The sequence below is a fragment of the Capricornis sumatraensis genome, chromosome 12 (genome assembly GCF_032405125.1).
Source record: "Capricornis sumatraensis isolate serow.1 chromosome 12, serow.2, whole genome shotgun sequence".
NCBI classification, from domain to species: Eukaryota; Metazoa; Chordata; class Mammalia; order Artiodactyla; family Bovidae; genus Capricornis; species Capricornis sumatraensis.
Genome location: NC_091080.1, coordinates 81,297,292 through 81,317,907, shown reverse-complemented (window position 1 = coordinate 81,317,907; position 20,616 = coordinate 81,297,292). Strand labels below are relative to the sequence as shown.

Sequence of the window (20,616 nt, the reverse complement as noted above, 5' to 3'; positions counted from 1 at the left end):
ATGTTTTGCTTAGGATAGAGGTCATATCCAGAGGAAGGGAGACCAAGACAGAAACATCTTTGGAAATAAGGATTTAGCCTAGATAGGAAAACTGTAGTATGACCACAGACTTCTGAGGTACTATGAACTTTTCAGATAATGCAGTTTGGTTGGTTTGAGTTTCACTTTGTTTTGTTTGACCTACATTGTTCTAGAGAAAACACAGAGAACCCATGCATGAAACATAAAAGAAAGCTGATTTTTATGTTGTTATATAAAGTGGCAACTTTCTGACAATGAGTGATCTAAAGATGAAATTACTGTGAAATAAGGGGTAATTTTTATATATGAGAGACATTTAACCAGACAGCTAGTTTTTGAGAATACTGTGGGGTGAATGCAAATTAGGACCAGATCACCTTTGAATTACTTTCTAACAGATCTGTGATTTTATGTTCATAAACTGGTCTGTCTACAAGAAATTCAACAAATAATAAAATATAATTCAGTTCCATTGTATGTCAGGCTAAGGTCCTGAATGTGTCAAGTGAAGGGAAAAGTAGACAGAGAAACAGGGAATGAAAAAATAGAAGAAATATATTTATCAGGTTCTGTACTGTATTTCAAAACTTGCTTTGGGGTGTCAGAATAGAGTAAGTTAGCCTATAATTAATGCCCTTAGATTAAATCTCTTGCAATTTAAAAGAATAATTAACTAAGAAACACCTTATTTCTTTATTTGTATGGGATCAAGACCATCCCCAAGAAAAAGAAATGCAAAAAAGCAAAATGGCTATCTGAGGAGGCCTTACAAATAGCTGTGAAAAGAAGAGAAGCAAAAAGCAAAGGAGAAAAAGAAAGATAAAAGCATCTGAATGCAGAGTTCCAAAGAATAGGAAGGAGAGATAAGAAAGGCTTCCTCAGCGTTCAATGCAAAGAAATAGAGGAAAACAGTAGAGTGGGAAAGACTAGAGATCTCTTCAAGAAAATTAGAGATACCTAGGGGACATTTCATGCAAAGATGGGCCCGATAAAGGGCCGAAATGGTAGGGACCTAACAGAAGCAGAAGATATTAAGAAGAGGTGGCAAGAATACACGGAAGAGCTGTACAAAAAAGATCTTCATGACCCAGATAATCATGATGGTGTGATCACTCACCTAGAGCCAGGCCTCCTGGAATGGGAAGTCAAGTGGGCCTTAAAAAGCATCACTACGAACAAAGCTAGTGGAGCTGATGGAATTCCAGTTGAGCTATTTCAAATCCTGAAAGATGATGCTGTGAAAGTGCTGCACTCAATATGCCAGCAGATTTGGAAAACTCACCAGTGGCCACAGGACTGGAAAAGGTCAGTTTTCATTCCAATCCCAAAGAAAGGCAATGCAAAAGAATGCTCAAACTACCACAGAATTGCACTCATCTCACATGTTAGTAAAGTGATGCTCAAAATTCTGCAAGCCGGGCTTCAGCAATACATGAACCGTGAACTTCCAGATGTTCAAGCTGGTTTAGAAGAGGCAGAGGAACCAGAGATCAAATTGCCAACATCCTCTGGATCATCAAAAGGGCAAGAGAGTTCTAGAAAAACATCTATTTCTGCTTTATTGACTATGCCAAAGCCTTTGCCTGTGTGGATCACAATAAACTGTGGAAAATTCTGAAAGAGATGGGAATACCAGACCACCTGACCTGCCTCTTGAGAAATCTGTATGCAGGTCAGGAAGCAACAGTTAGAACTGGACATGGAACAACAGACTTACGGGGTCTTGCCCCGGTGGATCTAGGGTAATTTGAAGGGGAGATGGAGTAGGTGAGGAAAAACGTACTTATTTAGAAATATAAAAGAGAGATTAGGAAGGAATAGTGTAGTGGGAAACGTAGTGGAGAAAAGATGCTGAATAACTTGGTTTACGTGGAGAACTAATAAAGTTCCAAGACAAGGAACTTGTACTGTCTACATTAGGCCACCGGCGCCCACTTGAATAGCGGAGGGTACCCCACCTTAGGCTCCCTTTTGTGTGGATCTTAAAAGTCAGGGCAAGTAAGTAGACTTAGAGAGCCTCTATGCCCCAGATGGGAATTTAGCCTTTAAAGTAGAGGGAGGGGGAGGTAGAAAGAGAGAGAGAGAGAGAGACTCGACACGGGGGAAGCCAGATTTCCAAGAAACCAGTTCAAGGAGCTGGTCAGAGAAACTGGTCTATCTTTATTGTTTGAAAAGCTTTTTATACTTTTTGATTGTATGTAGAGATCAATGGATAATACAAAATTATGTAGTGTCAACAGCACTGACTCTTATCGAGACCAGGCTTTCTCTCTGCATACCTAGTTGTATACATAAGTCTTAGGTGATTTACATCATCTTTTGGCCAGAAGGCCAGTTAACATTTTACAGCCCTTTTCTGATAAGGGTAATAGTGTTGTTCTTCCCAAAGTCTGGTGTCACTCTCAGAAAGCACTAAATAAAGTTACATTTTTACATAGCAAGGATACAACAATTTATAACAAGAAAGTGGAGTAGAGTGATTTATAACAAAGAGAAAATTAATTAACTCAAAAGTTTAGTATTGTTAACATCAAAACTACTATATTCTTATTTCTGCATCCCAATTACATTGATTAATATCCTCCCAGGTGTCTAAAAGATAAAGGATATGGAGGCCTGGCGGCAAACATTAACTCAGCAATGGAACCCTTCACCAAACTAATTCTTAGCTCTAAAAGGCTCTATATCTTTAGGATGCTTTAAGCTTCGTGCCTCTCACGGTTGAGGGCTGTAAACAATCTACAAGTTGTAAAGTCCGGGCAGATGGGTCAGATAAGTTAGAAAGCCATCAAAGGGGTTTAAACTGAGACATTCTTTTTATATGGAGGAGACTGTTAACTGGAGCTCTGAATTAACTCTTTCCAGAGAAAAAGTGGTAATGTCAGAAGAGTATATTATAGCAGACAGTAAACAGACAGATTTTGGTTTGGGGGTATATGCTCAGACAGAGGACCCATTGAGACCTGACTCGCCTTGCCCATCAGGCCTCTCCGCGTGACCTTGTCATGGATGGGATCTCCCGTGCTGGCTCCCGGCAGTTCCAAATAGGAAAAGGTGTACGTCAAGACTATATATTGTCACCATGCTTATTTAACTTATATGCAGAGTACATCATGAGAAACGCTGGACTGGAAGAAACACAAGCTGGAATCAAGATTGCCGGGAGAAACATCAATAACCTCAGATATGCAGATGATACCACTCTTATGGCAGAAAGTGAAGAGGAACTAAAAAGCCCCTTGTTGAAAGTGAAAGAGGAGAGTGAAAAAGTTGGCTTAAAGCTTAACATTCAGAAAACGAAGATCCCATCACTTGGGATCCCATCACCTGGTCCCATCACTTCATGCAAATAGATGGGGAAACAGTGGAAACAGTGGCTGATTTTATGTTTTGGGGCTCCAAAATCATCGTGGATGGTGATTGCAGCCATGAAATTAAAAGACGCTTACTCCTTGGAAGGAAAGGTATGACCAACCTAGATAGCATATTCAAAAGCAGAGACATTACTTTGCCAACAAAGGTCTGTCTAGTCAAGGCTATGGTTTTTCCAGTGGTCATGTATGGGTGTGAGAGTTGGACTATGATGAAAGCTGAGCACTGAAGAATTATGCTTTTGAACTGTGGTGTTGGAGAAGACTCTTGAGAGTCCCTTGGACTGCAAGGAGATCCAACCAGTCCATCCTGAAGGAGATTAGTCCTGGGTGTTCATTGGAAGGACTCATGCTAAAGCTGAAACTCCAATACTTTGGCCACCTCATGCAAAGAGTTGACTCATTGGAAAAGACGCTGATGCTGGGAGGGATTGAGGGCAGGAGGAGAAGGGGAGAACAGAGGATGAGATGGCTGGATGGCATCACCGACTCGATGGATATGAGTTGTGTTTACCCGGGAGTTGGTGACGGACTGGGAGGCCTGGCATGCTGCAATCATGGGGTTGCAAAGAGTCGGACACAACTGAGCGACTAAACTGAACTGAACTGAAAGAAATATAAAATTGGGAGAAACTTGCTTAGAATCTTTGAAGTATTTCTCAGTTTACTATTTGTAATTGTAAAAGTGCTGACATTTAAGAAGGCATGAGAATTCTTTACCTTTCTTTGAAAAGAATGTGCCACCACTGCATTACTATTAAATTGCTTCTGAAGGATTGTAAGGAGAATCAGTGTTGTCCTTCATTTTGTTACATATTTTTTTCATTAACCAAAGCCAGTTTTTGCATAATTATATATTACTGGGTATGGTACAATAGCATCACCTACTCAGTGGATATGAATTTGAGTAAACTCCAGGAGATGGTGCAGGACAGGGAAGCCTGGTGTGCTGCAGTCCATGGGATTAAAAAGAGTCAGACACGACTTAGTGATTGAACAACAAGAGTGATGATAACTGTAGCTTCTCATCTGTTCAGGTGTAAGTTTTTGGTGTAGCAGACTTTTTACAGTTATTTTAAGTGGGTCATATGATCTAAGGGACTAATTTTTGTATAGGTTTAATGATAGCCAGACAAGTATTATTTCAGATGTTATATGCTGAGGTTGGATGAAATGAAACCCATTTAACTGTGATTGCAGAATTAAAAATTGTTTCATCTTGTGGCTTCCAGATTTTCAGATGTTTCTGGAAAAAAAATATATTGATGTTTTTCACACAAGATGATATAAATCAGACTAAATTAACAATAGCCAGAATTTTTGAAATACATGAAATATTGCTGTTTCCAGTACCTGCTGCTAATTTTGTGTGTGGTTTTACATTATGTAAGGTATAAATATCATTGTTTTTACATATGTAGCTGGAAGACAATTTTGCATGCCAACAGTGGAACCTTGATAAGCATAATAAAATTTTCTCTACTGGCAAAAGTATCCCATAGATGTGTTTCTTGGGGACTATTCTTTCTTTTTGGTATCTGAATTTATACAAAGTTTATAAATGAGTTACTCTTAACATCTTCTATGTATTTCACTCTCTGTGTGTTTAATTTTTACCAGTATTTGCTTATTTTCAAAATGAATCATTTTATTTTTTTTTAATTTTTTATTTTTACTGTATTTTATTTTACAATACTGTATTGGTTTTGCCATACATTGACATGAATCCACCACGGGTGTACATGCGTTCCCAAACATGAACCCCCCTCCCACCTCCCTCCCCATAACATCTCTCTGGGTCATCACTGTGCACCAGCTCCAAGCATGCTGTATCCTGCGTCGGACATAGACTGGCGATTCGATTCTTACATGATAGTATACATGTTACAATGCCATTCTCCCAAATCATCCCACCCTCTCCCTCTCCCTCTGAGTCCAAAAGTCCATTATACACATCTGTGTCTTTTTTGCTGTCTTGCATACAGGGTCGTCATTGCCATCTTTCTAAATTCCATATATATGTGTTAGTATACTGTATTGGTGTTTTTCTTTCTGGCTTACTTCACTCTGTATAATCGGCTCTAGTTTCATCCATCTCATCAGAACTGATTCAAATGTATTCTTTTTAACGGCTGAGTAATACTCCATTGTGTATATGTACCACCGCTTTCTTATCCATTCATCTGCTGATGGACATCTAGGTTGTTTCCATGTCCTGGCTATTATAAACAGTGCTGCGATGAACATTGGGGTACATGTGTCTCTTTCAATTCTGGTTTCCTTGGTGTGTATACCCAGCAGTGGGATTGCTGGGTCATAAGGCAGTTCTATTTGCAATTTTTTAAGGAATCTCCACACTGTTCTCCAAAGTGGCTGTACTAGTTTGCATTCCCACCAACAGTGTAGAAGGGTTCCCTTTTCTCCACACCCTCTCCAGCATTTATTGCTTGCAGATTTTTGGATCGCAGACTTTCTGACTGGTGTGAAGTGGTACCTCATTGTGGTTTTGATTTGCATTTCTCTAATAATGAGTGATGTTGAGCATCTTTTCATGTGTTTGTTAGCCATCCGTATGTCTTCTTTGGAGAAATGTCTATTTAGTTCTTTGGCCCATTTTTTGATTGGGTCGTTTATTTTTCTGGAATTGAGCTGCATAAGTTGCTTGTATATTTTTGAGATTAGTTGTTTATCAGTTGCTTCATTTGCTATTTTCTCCCATTCAGAAGGCTGTCTTTTCACCTTGCTTATATTTTCCTTTGTTGTGCAGAAGCTTTTAATTTTAATTAGATCCCATTTGTTTATTTTTGCTTTTATTTCCAGAATTCTGGGAGGTGGATCATAGAGGATCCTGCTGTGATTTATGTCAGAGAGTGTTTTGCCTATATTCTCCTCTAGGAGTTTTATAGTTTCTGGTCTTACATTTAGATCTTTAATCCATTTCGAGTTTATTTTTGTGTGCGGTGTTAGAAAGTGATCTAGTTTCATTCTTTTATAAGTGGTTGACCAGTTTTCCCAGCACCACTTGTTAAAGAGATTGTCTTTACTCCATTGTATATTCTTGCCTCCTTTGCCAAAGATAAGGTGTCCATATGTGTGTGGATTTATCTCTGGGCTTTCTATTTTGTTCCGTTGATCTATATTTCTGTCTTTGTGCCAGTACCATACTGTCTTGATGACTGTGGCTTTGTAGTAGAGCCTGAAGTCAGGCAAGTTGATTCCTCCAGTTCCATTCTTCTTTCTCAAGATTGCTTTGGCTATTCGAGGTTTTTTGTATTTCCGTACAAATATTGAAATGATTTGTTCTACTTCTGTGAAAAATATGGCTGGTAGCTTGATAGGGATTGCGTTGAATTTGTAAATTGCTTTGGGTAGTATACTCATTTTCACTATATTGATTCTTCTGATCCATGAACATGGTGTATTTCTCCATCTATTAGTGTCCTCTTTGATTTCTTTCATCAGTGTTTTATAGTTTTCTATATATAGGTCTTTAGTTTCTTTAGGTAGATATGTTCCTAAGTATTTTATTCTTTTCGTTGCAATGGTGAATGGAATTGTTTCCTTAATTTCTTTTTCTACTTTCTCATTATTAGTGTATAGGAATGCAAGGGATTTCTGTGTGTTGATTTTATATCCTGCAACTTTACTATATTCATTGATGAGCTCTAGTAATTTTCTGGTGGAGTCTTTAGGGTTTTCTATGTAGAGGATCATGTCGTCTGCAAACAGTGAGAGTTTTACTTCTTCTTTTCCAGTTTGGATTCATTTTATTTCTTTTTCTGCTCTGATTGCTGTGGCCAAAACTTCCAGAACTATGTTGAATAGTAGCGGTGAAAGTGGGCACCCTTGTCTTGTTCCTGACTTTAGGGGAAATGCTTTCAGTTTTTCACCATTGAGGATAATGTTTGCTGTGGGTTTGTCATATATAGCTTTTATTATGTTGAGGTATGTTCCTTCTATTCCTGCTTTCTGGAGAGTTTTTATCATAAATGGATGTTGAATTTTGTCAAAGGCCTTCTCTGCATCTATTGAGATAATCATATGGTTTTTATTTTTCAATTTGTTAATGTGGTGAATTACATTGATTGATTTGCAGATATTGAAGAATCCTTGCATCCCTGGGATAAAGCCCACTTGGTCATGGTGTAGGATCTTTTTAATGTGTTGTTGGATTCTGATTGCTAGAATTTTGTTGAGGATTTTTGCATCTATGCTCATCAGTGATATTGGCCTGTAGTTTTCTTTTTTTGTAGTATCTTTGTCAGGTTTTGGTATTAGGGTGATGGTGGCCTCATAGAATGAGTTTGGAAGTTTACCTTCCTCTGCAATTTTCTGGAAGAGTTTGAGTAGGATAGGTGTTAGCTCTTCTCAAAATTTTTGGTAGAATTCAGCTGTGAAGCCATCTGGACCTGGGCTTTTGTTTGCTGGAAGATTTCTGATTACAGTTTCAATTTCCGTGCTTATGATGGGTCTGTTAAGATTTTCTATTTCTTCCTGGTTCAGTTTTGGAAAGTTGTACTTTTCTAAGAATTTGTCCATTTCTTCCACGTTGTCCATTTTATTGGCATATAACTGCTGATAGTAGTCTCTTATGATCCTTTGTATTTCTGTGTTGTCTGTTGTGATCTCTCCATTTTCATTTCTAATTTTATTGATTTGATTTTTCTCTCTTTGCTTCTTGATGAGTCTGGCTAATGGTTTGTCAATTTTATTTATCCTTTCAAAGAACCAGCTTTTGGCTTTGTTGATTTTTGCTATGGTCTCTTTTGTTTCTTTTGCATTTATTTCTGCCCACCATTTTAAAAATTATTATTTTTATGTATTTTGTTAACTGGAAATGTTCCTGTCTTTGCTTTGATTTTAAGAATTAGTTTATACTGTTTGAAACTTTCAGATGATTATGTAATTTCTTCAGTTACTTTCTGGATTGTTGCTGATTTTGACAAACCATCTGGGAGAAAACTGCTTTTTAATGCATTAAATCACATGGTGAGTATTTGGATACTTTCTACAAAAATTAATGTGCTGTAATTTTGAGAAAGCAGTATGAAAAACATTCATTAAGTCTTTATTTTCCTTCATGTTAATGTTTTCAGTTCCTTAACTTGGTTAGAACATGGTGCTAAGTCAGGAATTCAGATTCTTTCTCCATGTAAGATAGGTGACCTTGCCCCAGAAAAGACAGCCCTACATGTCCTCTGTGATTCATGACTTGGATATTCTCTTCTAGTCCTTGCTGTTAGATACACATGTACATATCTAGTAGCCTATATGTGCTGAACATTTGTGTCCCCGCCAAAATTTATAGGGCTTCCCTGGTGGCTCAGATGGTAAAGAATCTTCTTCCAATGCAGGAGACTCAGGTTTGATCCCTGGGTGGGGAAGATCCCCTGGAGAAGGAAATGGCAAACCACTCCAGCATTCTTGCCTAGAGGATTCCATGGGCAAAGGAGCCTGGCAGACTGCAGTCCATGGGATCACACAGAGTCGCACACTACTGAGGGACTAACACTTTTTTCTTTTCTTTCAAAATTTTTATGTTCAAATCTAATCCTCAATGTGCTTAAATTTGGAGATTGGACCTTTAGGAGGTAGTTAGGTCATAAGGGTGGAGTCGTCATAAATGGGATTAATGCTCTTACAAGAAGAGGTCCTAGGGCTAGTCTACTCTCTTTCTGTCATGTAAGGATCCAAGGAGAAATTAGAAAATGCAACCCAGAACAGGGTCCTCACCAGCACCTGACCATGCTGGCACACTGATCTTGATCTGCCAGCCTCCAATTCTACTAGTTTTTTACATATCTATCTCAGTAATAAGTAAAACAAGTAAACAGAAAATCAGTAGGGATATACAGATGATTTGAATAATAAAATCCCCAAACTTTACCTAATGAATATTGATAGAAGAATGCACATTGCATAGTATATGTTCTTGCAAAGCACAAATGTAACATTTAAAAAGCATTTGTAGATGTTGGGCTATAAACCAAATCTCATAAATCTCACTGATGTTCTAGTTTTCTTTTGGTGATTGATTTCTAACTTAATTATACTGTAGTCAAAGAATATACTTTTGCTTTTTCAGCAGCAGGGTTTGAACAGCATGGATCCACTTATGCACAATTTTTTTTCAGTAGTAAATACTACGGTATTATGTCATCTGTGGTTGGCTGACTCTACATATGTGGAACTTTGAATACGGAGGGCCAACTATAAGTAGATTTTCGATTGCTCAGGGAGTCAGTGTGTCTGACCCCTGCATTGTCTAAAGGTCAAGTGTACTTTGTATGATTTTAGTCTTTAAAAATTTTATGAGATTTACAAAATTCCATTGTAAAAGGATATGTAAAATACTGATCTTTATCACCTTTAAATTTGTTTTGCAGAAAACAAGTGGTCATAGTCGGTTGGGGGTTATTTATAATCCTACATCAAAAATAGATGAAGAAAACACAACTATTTCTAGAGGAATTCTGGCAGCTTTTCTAACACTGAAAAACAGCTTTTTGAGAAACTTTCTCAGGAAACTGGCAGAAGAAAAAACTGCTGCAGCTATTTACTCTGGAAATAAAATTAAAACGTTGCTTACTGAGGTTAGTAGCTATTTGTTTGAAATAATAGATACATATCTGTTGCATATTTCAAAAATATTTCAGTGTGCTTGGAGATATGTTGCCAAAAAATCAATAAGTATAATCAAATGGGAATCATAAGCTTTACAGTGGGAAAGGTCCTCACTGAATGATATGGCTTTGCATAGAAGCACTGAACGTATCAAATTTCAGATATTTCAGCTACTACTCAATGATCTTAAAGTTAATGGCTTTCTAGTTTGGATATGTATTTATTTATGTGAAGAACTGAGAGTTAAAGGAATATGTGAATAATCCTCAGTTATTTCACTGAAGGGATCCAGTACAGGGAAAAACTTTAAGGTAAAAGCTGATGCTCTGGAAGAAAGACTCATTAATCCATTCAAAAAATTTATTGATTGAGTCCCAGACAATGAGGATAATACTTGTGAACAAGGCAGAGAGAATCCCTGTTCGTATGGACTTACATTGTATTGGGAACGAAAAGGCAAGTAGTGCTAGAAAAAAAATTATAAGAAAATATACTGTTTGAGGGATGTTCTTTTAGCTGGAGTGGTCAAGGGAAGGCATCTCTAAAGAGCTGTTGTTTGGGCAAAGCTCTCAATGAAATGAGAAATCAAGCCATGGAAAGTCTGTAAGAAGAATGTACCAGATTCAAGAATACAGTGGGTCTGAAGAAAGTTATTTACAGGAGGACATGGTCAACTATGCCAAATGTCTTGAAATTAGGCTTCATAAGGGACCATTTTATTTGTTAAGGTGGTTGTTGGTGACTGATAATAGTTTCAATGAAGTAGTAGGTATAAAGGTGAACTGGAGGCAAGAGAGAAAGAGAAATCAGAAAAGAGACAGCAAGTATTTGTAGCTTTCTAAAGGAATTTTCCTATGCGGAAAACAGAGAACTACTGTGTAGCTAAAATAGGACTTGTGTCGCTAGAATAGGACTTGAGGTCAGGGAAGGATTTCACTTTTTTGGTATGCTAATGAAAACAGTCCATCCAAATATGAGAAAGGATGATACAGAAACAAGGGAGCAAAGTGGGAGGATGTTTCTTGAGTGGAAAAGAGGTGCTGGGACCCAATGCACAAGTTGTAAGTATTGGTTTAAGAACAGGGTAGATTTATTTGGTGGTAGCAAGATGAGTACTTCTCTTCTGATTGATTCCGTTTTCAAAAAGAGGTCAGATCATTAGCTAAGTATTAGGATGGGAGTAGGGACTCATTGGAAAAGACCCTGATGCTGGGAGGGATTGGGGGCAGGAGGACAAGGGGACAGCAGAGGATGAGATGGCTGGATGGCATCATCGACTTGATGGACATGAGTTTGGGTAGGCTCTGGGAGTTGGTGATGGACAGGGAAGCCTGGCATGCTGCAGGTCATGGGGTCGCAAAGAGTCGGATACGACTGAGCAACTGAACTGAACTGAGGTGTTCTTAGAGGCTGGAGGAAAGAGCACAGAATGTCAAGTATTTCCTATTGTTCTGTGAGTGAGAAAGTGAATCAACAGTGGTATAGGAAAATTTCTGAGGGCTGTCTTGAGATTAGTGATTGTAACTGAAAGTGAGATCAGTGTTGGCTGCACGTGATTCTCCAGCCATCCTAACATTGTTTAGATCCTGTCACAGAGTAAACAGATTTGTGTTTAACCAGGGTTGAAGTTTTGCCAGGTGATTATAACTGAGAGGAGGCATTCAAGGGAACTGAGCATTCACTGTTTTCATTATGGTAAAGGGCTCTGAGGTAGAGCTTGGTTAGGAGGAAAACTATGATATGGAAAGCACGATAGACAATAAGTGGTTGGATCAAGGGACTGAAGGGTTGACTAATGGTTGTTCTGGTGACACTAGAGTGAATGAGCTGGAGGGTCAGCAGCTTGTGGTCAGAGAGGAGTTGACTGAGAGATTCTGAAAGTGAAGTTCTAGGGTTGCACTGTCTGATACTGTAGCCACCAACTTCATGTGGCTGTTTTAAATTTAAATAAAATTACAGTAAATTTCTCAGTCATACTAGCCAGATTTCTAGAGCTCAGTACCTACCTGTGGCTGTGCCTTGGGCAGGCAGGGAACCTTCTCTGATATTGTAGGTGTTCCAGGAACATGATAAAAATGCAGAAGGCAAGGCCCACCCTGGATCTACTCCAGTAGAATGTATATTTTAATAAGACACCCAAGTTATTTGTATGCATATTAATGTTTGAAAGAATCCACCTGCAATGAGGGAGACCTGGGTTCGATCCCTGGGTTGGGAAGATCCCTTGGAGAAGGGAAAGGCTAGCCACTTCAGCATCCTGGTCTGGAGAATTCCATAAACTGTATGGGATTCCATAAACTCCATGGGATTGCAAGAGTCAGACATGACTGAGTGACTTTCACTTAATGTTTGATACACACTGAGATGGATAATATTACTTTTGTATTTCAAAGTTTAAATGCACTATTACTAAACTGGTTTTGTGGGATTGGAATGAAACAGAGTATTTTTATTCTAACCAGTATTTTTTAGTTGAGTACACCAAAATGGAAGTACTGAGTTCAGAATTTAATTAACGTATTTTATTTTTTAATGTTAAATTTTTTTAATGATGTAGCATTTTATTAATCAGTAATCCACCTTACATTCTCAACAAATGAATAGCAAGCTATCTGCTTATAACAGGATTTACAAATATTGTAATTGCCTTGCTGAGAAGGATTCTTTTTTAAAATGTGATTACAGAACAAGATGGTACTTTTAAAAATCAAAAGTTAATGTAATTTTAAGTTTTATAATGACTTATTAAAGTAAGGTATGTTAAAAAAATATTTTCTGTATTTACTGTTCTCTTGTTGGTTTTATCATTCTTAACTTATGCCTTAGGGGATGGATAAGAATGCCTTTGAGAAAAAATATAATACCATTGGAGTGAATATTTTTCGAACTCACCAGTTGTTCTGCCGAGATGTACTTAAATTGAGTCCTGGAGAAAAAGGTGTTATCAGCAATGGGAGGGTAAGTAGAAAAAGCGATTGCTTACGTTTTTCAGTGACACTGTGATACAAAGGTTAGCAATTGCTTACTTTTTTCAGTGACACTGTGATACAAAGGTCTCAAACATTTTCTGTTACAACACACCTGATGCAGTACACACAGAGGATGGTGCTCACGCCAGACAGGTCTCAGCATAAATAAACTTGCCTCTGAGATAATCTAGTTCATGGCATGCTCCCTGTGTCTTCACCGCTACCCCATCCGTGATAACATTGGATGTGGCTGAGGATGTTCTTTGGGGATAGCTTTTATAACGTAAGTATTAGAACAAGCAGTTTAGTATATAGTACAACGTTGTAATTGAGAATCAATGTTGTAAATGTGTGTATAAAGTACATTTTAACATCTTTTTTCTTTTTGTAGCTTTTTTCTATAATTGATTGTATTAAATAATAATAGCTTTGTAAGTTTTGTGGTATAAAGTCATATGTATTAATATAATTTTTAAAAACTATGGGGAAAGTCACTCTTACTCCCACCGTCTTAATAAAAATTTTCTCTTTTTAAAAAATTTATTTATTTTTAGTTGGAGGATAATTGCTTTGCAATATTGTATTAGTTTCTGCCACACATAAGTATGAATCAGCCATAGGTATACATACGTCCTCTCCCTCTTGGATCTTCCTCCTGTCTCCCATACCATCCCACCCTCAAGGTTGCACCTTCAACTCCTTTTCTACTCTGCATAGCCGTGTCTGTTTTTTGAATACATAATTATAATCACACTTTTTTCTCTTAATATACGAAAAATATTTTTCCAGTTGATTAGGGAGTTGTAATAGGTACATACAAAATTAGTGGACAATAGCTACTTGTTAATATTTTTAGAATGATAGTCTGGTTTTCTTTCTCAGGTGTGATTTAAGTTTTTAAAATTGAATCTGGTGCTTAAGTATTTTTAGAAATCAGCTAATGCAGTGTGTTTGACATACCTCTGCTTGAACCATCAAATTGTATATCCCTAAGTCATCATCAAAGCTCAGTTTTCTACATTTTTATGAGTTTTGTTTCCCCTGTGCTCCATTCCAATATCATCATTCACTTAAAATTATGCTTATTTATTCTTTCTTATTTGAATCTGTAAATAATAGAAATTGGAGAATAATGAGGGACTCATATCATCCACAAATTAAGTATTTCTTCTTCAGTGCAACAGTTCTTGTGCTAATTGTGTTAGATCCTAATGGTAGTGAGACTCAGGTGCATCTGTGTACAGTGCTACTGTAAGATTGGTGACAACAGTTGGCATTTATGATTGCAATACTGTAAAGTGTTAGTGAATTTTGATAGTGAGCTATTTGAAAGTCCAAAAATGGTGTTGCTTTTTTTTCTTTAGCAATTGCTTTGGGAAGAAATAAAACTTTTTAGAACAATTTTAAAGTATAAGGCTACCTTTGACTTTGTCAGGCATTTTAAGGGATAGAAAGGAAAAAGTTACAGCCTGCTGTATCTATTAATTTGCCTTTTCATTATACATAATGGAAAAGCTACTCTATGTTTTCTTTGTCATGGCTTAATATAATTCAACCATGATAATATTGTAATCAATATTAGTGATAAATATTATAGTTATGTGCAGCTTATTTCTTTTAGAACTCTTTTCTTCTCATTTCCCTTGAAATTGACAAAAGGATTTAGCTATAATCTTGCCAGGAACCAAACATTCTTCTGGAATCCAAGAGTATAATAGTGAAAAAACATGTTTTTGTGGAGTTTACATTGTGATGCACAGGGAACAAAAACAAATAGTCTCCTTATTTATACGGGGTTTTTTGGATAGAGAACCAAAAGAGGTGAGAGAGCAAACTGTTTTCAAATCTGGAAGAGTGTTCTAGGTAGAAGGAACAAGGAGTACAAAGTCCTGAGATGAGCTCATGTCTGTGTGTTCTAAGAATAGCAGATATGAGAACAGGAGAGAAGTAGCTGAGGGCCAGATCAGGTGTGGTTTTACACTGAATGAGCTGAGAAGCTCATTGTTCTGGAGACAGGATTGACATAAACTGACTTACATTTTATTTGGATCACTAGTGGAGAAGGAAATGGCAACCCACTCCAGTATTCTTGCCTAGAGAATCCCAAGGATGGGGGAGCCTGGTGGGCTGCTGTCTGTGAGGTCGCACAGAGTCGGACACGACTGAAGCGACTTAGCAGTTAGCAGTGGCTATTACATTGAGAATAGACTGTAGACGTTGGGAAGCCAGTTAGGAGCTATTACAGTAGACCAAGTGAGAGCTGATGGTGGCCTGGACCAGAATGGCTCTAGTGGAAATAGAAGTAGACGTGAGATGTATTTTGAAGGAAAAGTGAACAGGAATTGCTTAACAGATTTGCTGTGGGATGTGAGAGAACTGCATGACCAGCAGAATGAAGTTGCATTGTTTTAAGGTAAGGAAGATTTGCAGGAGGAGTGGGCTTGTTCAAAAGAAAAGGAAGATCAGATAGAGAATTTAGTTCTGCATATAGTAAGCGCTCAGTGTTCCGTCCTGGACCTGTGAGTAGACTGGTTGAGTCAGCAACTGGATATGAGTTAAATTCAGGGGAGAGGTCAGTATGTTGACTTTTTATGTTGAGGAATGAAAAATTATAATTTTGATTATCTTTGTAGGATTGTGGTTTGAATAGAAAAGTGTGATATATCTGAAAATAAGTACTGTGGTTTCTGAACTATAATGTAATACTTAGCTTATTACTGTGTCTCAAAAGTAATGCTTTTATAAAACACAATAATCATAGCAATTGTAGCAGGTAGCTATAATTCTGAACCAGATAATTTAATGTTCAAAATAATTCTGACATTTTAGAATCAGTCTTCATTTTGAACGGTCCAAATGTTTACATTAAAATTGAAACATATTCAAAGTTAAAATTGTTTATAAATGATCAAAACTAGGGAGTATTGATGATCTCATACTTTCTTACTGACATGCTAAAGAATTTAAAATCTATTTTAATATTAAATAAAACCCTAAATAATATTGTTGCTGTTGGTTTGGCCAAAAAGTTTGTTTAGGTTTTTCTATAACATCTTATAGAAAAATCTGAATGAACTTTGTAGCTAACCCAATATAATTATATTTATTCTTATTACACTACATAATAAATAAATTTGCCGACAAAGGTCCTTATAGTCAAAGCTGTGATTTTTCCAGTAGTCACCTGTAGATGTGAGAGTTGGACCATAAAGAAGCTGAACACTGAAGAATTGATGTTTCTGAACTGTGATGTTGGAGATTCTTGAGAGTCCTGGGACTGAAAGGAGATCAAACTAGTCAGTCCTAAAGGAAATCAGTCCTGAATATTCATTGGAAGGACTGATGCTGAAGCTCCAATACTTTGGCCGCCTGATGCAAAGAACTGACTTATTAGAAAAGACCCTGATGCTGGGAAAGACTGAAGCAGGAGGATAAGGTGACAGCAGAGAACGAGATGGTTGGATGGCATCACCAACTCAGTGGACATGAGTTTGAGCAAGCTCTGGGAGATGGTGAAGGACAGGGATGCCTGGCATGCTGTAGCCCATGAGGTTGCAGAGTCAGACATGACTGAGTGACTGAACAACGATTATGCCATATACTTACGAATTACTGAAAGACATGGCACAGCAGAGAGTAGGGAAACAAGCAAGGCCTTTTTGTTTAGCAGGACAGTTTGGATTCAGATTCCAGTTACACCATTAATTATATGACCTTTGTCATAAAATTTGTTCATTTGGACAATAGAAAAAGTAATAGTATGTTTTACAAACTTGTCAGAGGATTAAATATGCTTTTCTACCAAAAGCACATAGAATGGCCCTAGACATAGAGTAAATTTTCAGTAAATATTAACTTTTCTTTTCTCTAAATCTCTAAAGGCTATCATGAGAGATACTGGGTACTTTTACAAATTTTGGTGGCTTGGAGGGTAAAGCTTCTGCCTGCAATGTGGGAGACCCAGGTTCCATCCCTGGGTTAGGAAGATCTCTGGGAGAAGGCAATGGCAACCCACTCCAGTATTCTTGCCTGGAAAATCCCATGGACAGAGAAGCCTGGTAGGCTACAGTCCATGGGGTCGCAAAGAGTCAGACACGACTGAGTGACTTCACTTTCACTTTTCACAGATTTTATGTTCATTGAGAGTCAGTATAGAGTCAGGGCCAATGGATGAAACTTCAACAAGTAGAGAGAGATTTTTACTTGGTATGTGCATGAACATTTTAACAGAGTTTTCTAAAATGTTAATGATCTGTCAAAGGAGGTAGTACATTTCTGTTACAGCAGTTATTCTGTTTAACTGAAAAGTCACATTTCCGAAATGTTGTAAAGAAGATTTAAGCTCCAGATAGGTTTTATTATACTATTACATGATTTTCAAATCTAATGTTCCATTTCTCAATTTGGCCCTTATGTGATTTTACACTAACATTTTATTCCACAAACATTACATTCAACTTTAAGTAGAAGAACTAAAGCACAGAAAAAAACATAGTTTCTGCTAGCAATTTGAACTTACATAGGTAAAATAATGCCAATTTTCTGGTAAATTTAATCAGTACAGATTCCCAATCTTGTTAATCCCTGAGGAAAATAATTTGAGATTTTATTTCCTTTTTTTGAGTTATTAACAAAAAACTACTTGGTCACTAGAAGTGGTATAGATAAAATTCAGCTATTTCCCAGGCCTATCCCACCCATAGTCCAAAAAATATAACATTGAAAGTGCTTGGAAAGTTAAAATTGACAGTCATCTTAAGGAAATGGAGTATTGATATGTGTACTTTTAGTATTATAGCGCCTATTTTTTGTACATTTAAGAGACCAGGTTTTATGTTTAAAGTGAAACATGGTGTTTGTTTAGCTGGATGCCAGTATTCTAGCTAATTTCACCTTTGTTATGAGCAAATGAGAAAAGATTGAAGAACTATACTTGATTAATTTTTATAAAATATTAATTGCAGAAGCATATGAAGGGGTAGTAAGAAAATCCATGTGCGGCTGTTTTATTCTGGTCTTTTGCCAAGGGAAAAAAAAATTCTGGTTGACATGTTTTCTAATTGTCTTTAAGTCTAATTGTTCATAAGACTATGCCAGGGCTCACCTTCTATATCAAGGCTTATTATGGTCATACTGTTATGATGATGCACATATTAGCTTCCCCCCAGAATGATAATGGTAGCACAGTTGGAGTGGTTGTGATGGGATAGACATCCTGAGAAATTAGGTGTCTGGCAAGTTTACAGCTTCTCACTTCTGCAGTTGCTGATTTAAAACTAACCTACATGATCTTGCTGTGCTCCAGCAGTTTATACATCAGTTAGATGAAGAATGGTTGGTATTATTAAGAAATTATGTGATTTGTCTCTTGGTTTTGATCTTTTATGCCTTATTTATATATTGATATATGTATAGTATGGACTACAATTAAGAGATTAAATAGTAAATATTGAAAGTAAAAGATTTATGGAATATAGATAATTATTTGAATAATTTACTTTAAAATGAAAAGTCTTAGGTTTTTGAAAGCATTATGTTTCAAAGTAAAACCTTCAAATAGAAATAATTAGCTGATTTTTTTTTTTTTGCCATGTTGATTTTGGTATTTATACAAATGTTAACTTGTAATCTCAAAGTGAGGAAATACTTTTCTCCTGTTTCCCAGTGGATTTAGTAAATGGCAGGATAAATAACCACTATCTGTTTAATCAGTTTTTGCTTAAAGAAATATCTATTTGATAAGAAAATACCTGTCACAGATTGGGATCTTATAGAAGACACACGATAATATAATTGTTTTTATTTTTAAGTTTTTAGGCCCTTTAGGTGAAGACTTCTATGCAGAAGATTTTTACTTGTTGGAAAAGATAACATTTACTAAGTTAGTAGAGAACATTGAAGACATTGTTGAAAATACAGAAATCAACTCAAAGAAGTAAGTATTTAAAATCGTAAGAGCATTTCATTTTGAAGTTTGGTATTTTGCCTCTGATTTCTTTTTAAAATTAGAAAGTGTTTCAGGTACCAACCAAAGATACAATAAAAGACATGTAGAGAATATAAAGAAATAGTAGAAAATACCAATTGCTCACTACTGCCAAACTGTAGATGTTAATATTTTATTTGCCTTGGATCTATCTCTTTTGTTTTCTTTCCATCCATCCCATTCTCCTCCCTCCCCAAGAGGTAGCCATTTTCTCAAATGTTGTATGCATTATTCCTCTATTTGCCTTTATACTTTTGCTTCATATGTAATTATCTATTATTAATGTTTACTGTGTTAAAGCCTTGACTTTTTTAGAGATATACTATTATACATAGGCTCCTTTTGCAATCTGCCTCTGTAGGAACTTTATCCATTTTCCCATTTTCATGTATATAGACTGAACTTATTCACTTCAATTTCTTTCTAGTATTTTGTGAATATATTGCAGTTCACTTATATACTTCATGACTGAAGTGCAATTAATTTGCCTTTAGTTCATTCAGCTCAGTTGCTCAGTCGAGTCCAGTTCTTTGTGACTCTATGAATCACAGCATGCCAGGCCTCCATATCCATCACCAGCTCCCGGAGTTTACCCAAATTCATGTCCATCGAGTCAGTGATGCCATCCAGCCATCTCAGGGAACTCCCTGGTGATGATGGAGCAGTGGTGGTGCTTATACAAACCTAAACAGGCAATGAGACTGCATAAAACCACACACACACACACACACACACACACACACACACACACACACACACACACACACACACACGAGTCCATGTGAAAACTGAACATGATCTGTAGTCCAGTAAACAGTATTGTTTCAATGGTGATTTTCTGGTTTGGTATGTGGAGTGTCTCCTTTGAAGGAAGCCAAATGGAGGGTTGAAGAGCCTTTATATACTAGCCTATGAGTCTATAATTATTTCAAAATTAGTTTGTTTGTTTTTTTTAAAAAAGAAGCTATCTGATTTATGTGTGTAGCACAAAGAATGTGCTAACCATCAGACAATTGCACTCATCTCCTACACTAGTAAGTTCATGTTCAAAATCTTGAATGTGAGGCTTCAGCATTATGCAAACCAAAAACTTTCAGATGTCCAAGCTGGCTTTAGAAAAGGAAGGAGCCGGAGATCAAATTGCCAGCATTCACTGGATCACAGAGAAAGCAAGGAAAATTCCCAGAAAAACATCTACTCCGTTTCATCAGCTATGCTAAAGCCTTTGACTGTGTGGATCATAACAAACTGTGGAAAGCTCTTAAAGAGATAGAAATACCAGACCATCTTACCTGTCTCCTAAGAAAACTGTGGGTCAAGAAGCAACGGAACCCTGTATGGAAGAACTGATTGGTTCAAGATTGAGAAAGGAGTACAACAGGGCTGTCTGCTGTCATCCTGTTTGCTTAACCTATATGCTGAGCAAATCATGAGGAATGCCCAGCTGGGTGAGTTACAAGATAGGAACAAGGAACCCTGTATGGAATCAAGATAAGAGGAACATCAACAGCCTCAGATATGAGGATGATACCACTTTAATGGCAGAAAGTGAAGAGGAACTAAAGAGCCTCTTGATGAGAGTGAAGGAGGAGAGTGAAAGAGCTGGCTTAAAACTAAATATTAAAAAACTACGATAAAGGCATCT

General features: G+C 37.0%; 1 protein-coding gene across 1 annotated transcript in view; it reads left to right on the top strand.

Moving 5' to 3' along the window:
* The window catches only part of UGGT2 (UDP-glucose glycoprotein glucosyltransferase 2), a 142,106-nt gene that overhangs the window by 68,076 nt on the left and 53,414 nt on the right, over positions 1-20,616 (top strand). The window contains exons 20-23 of the mRNA XM_068984374.1: positions 8,287-8,381; positions 9,779-9,985; positions 12,843-12,974; positions 18,796-18,920. Coding sequence (XP_068840475.1) covers positions 8,287-8,381; positions 9,779-9,985; positions 12,843-12,974; positions 18,796-18,920 — 559 coding nt within the window. The remainder of the gene's footprint in view (positions 1-8,286; positions 8,382-9,778; positions 9,986-12,842; positions 12,975-18,795; positions 18,921-20,616) is intronic.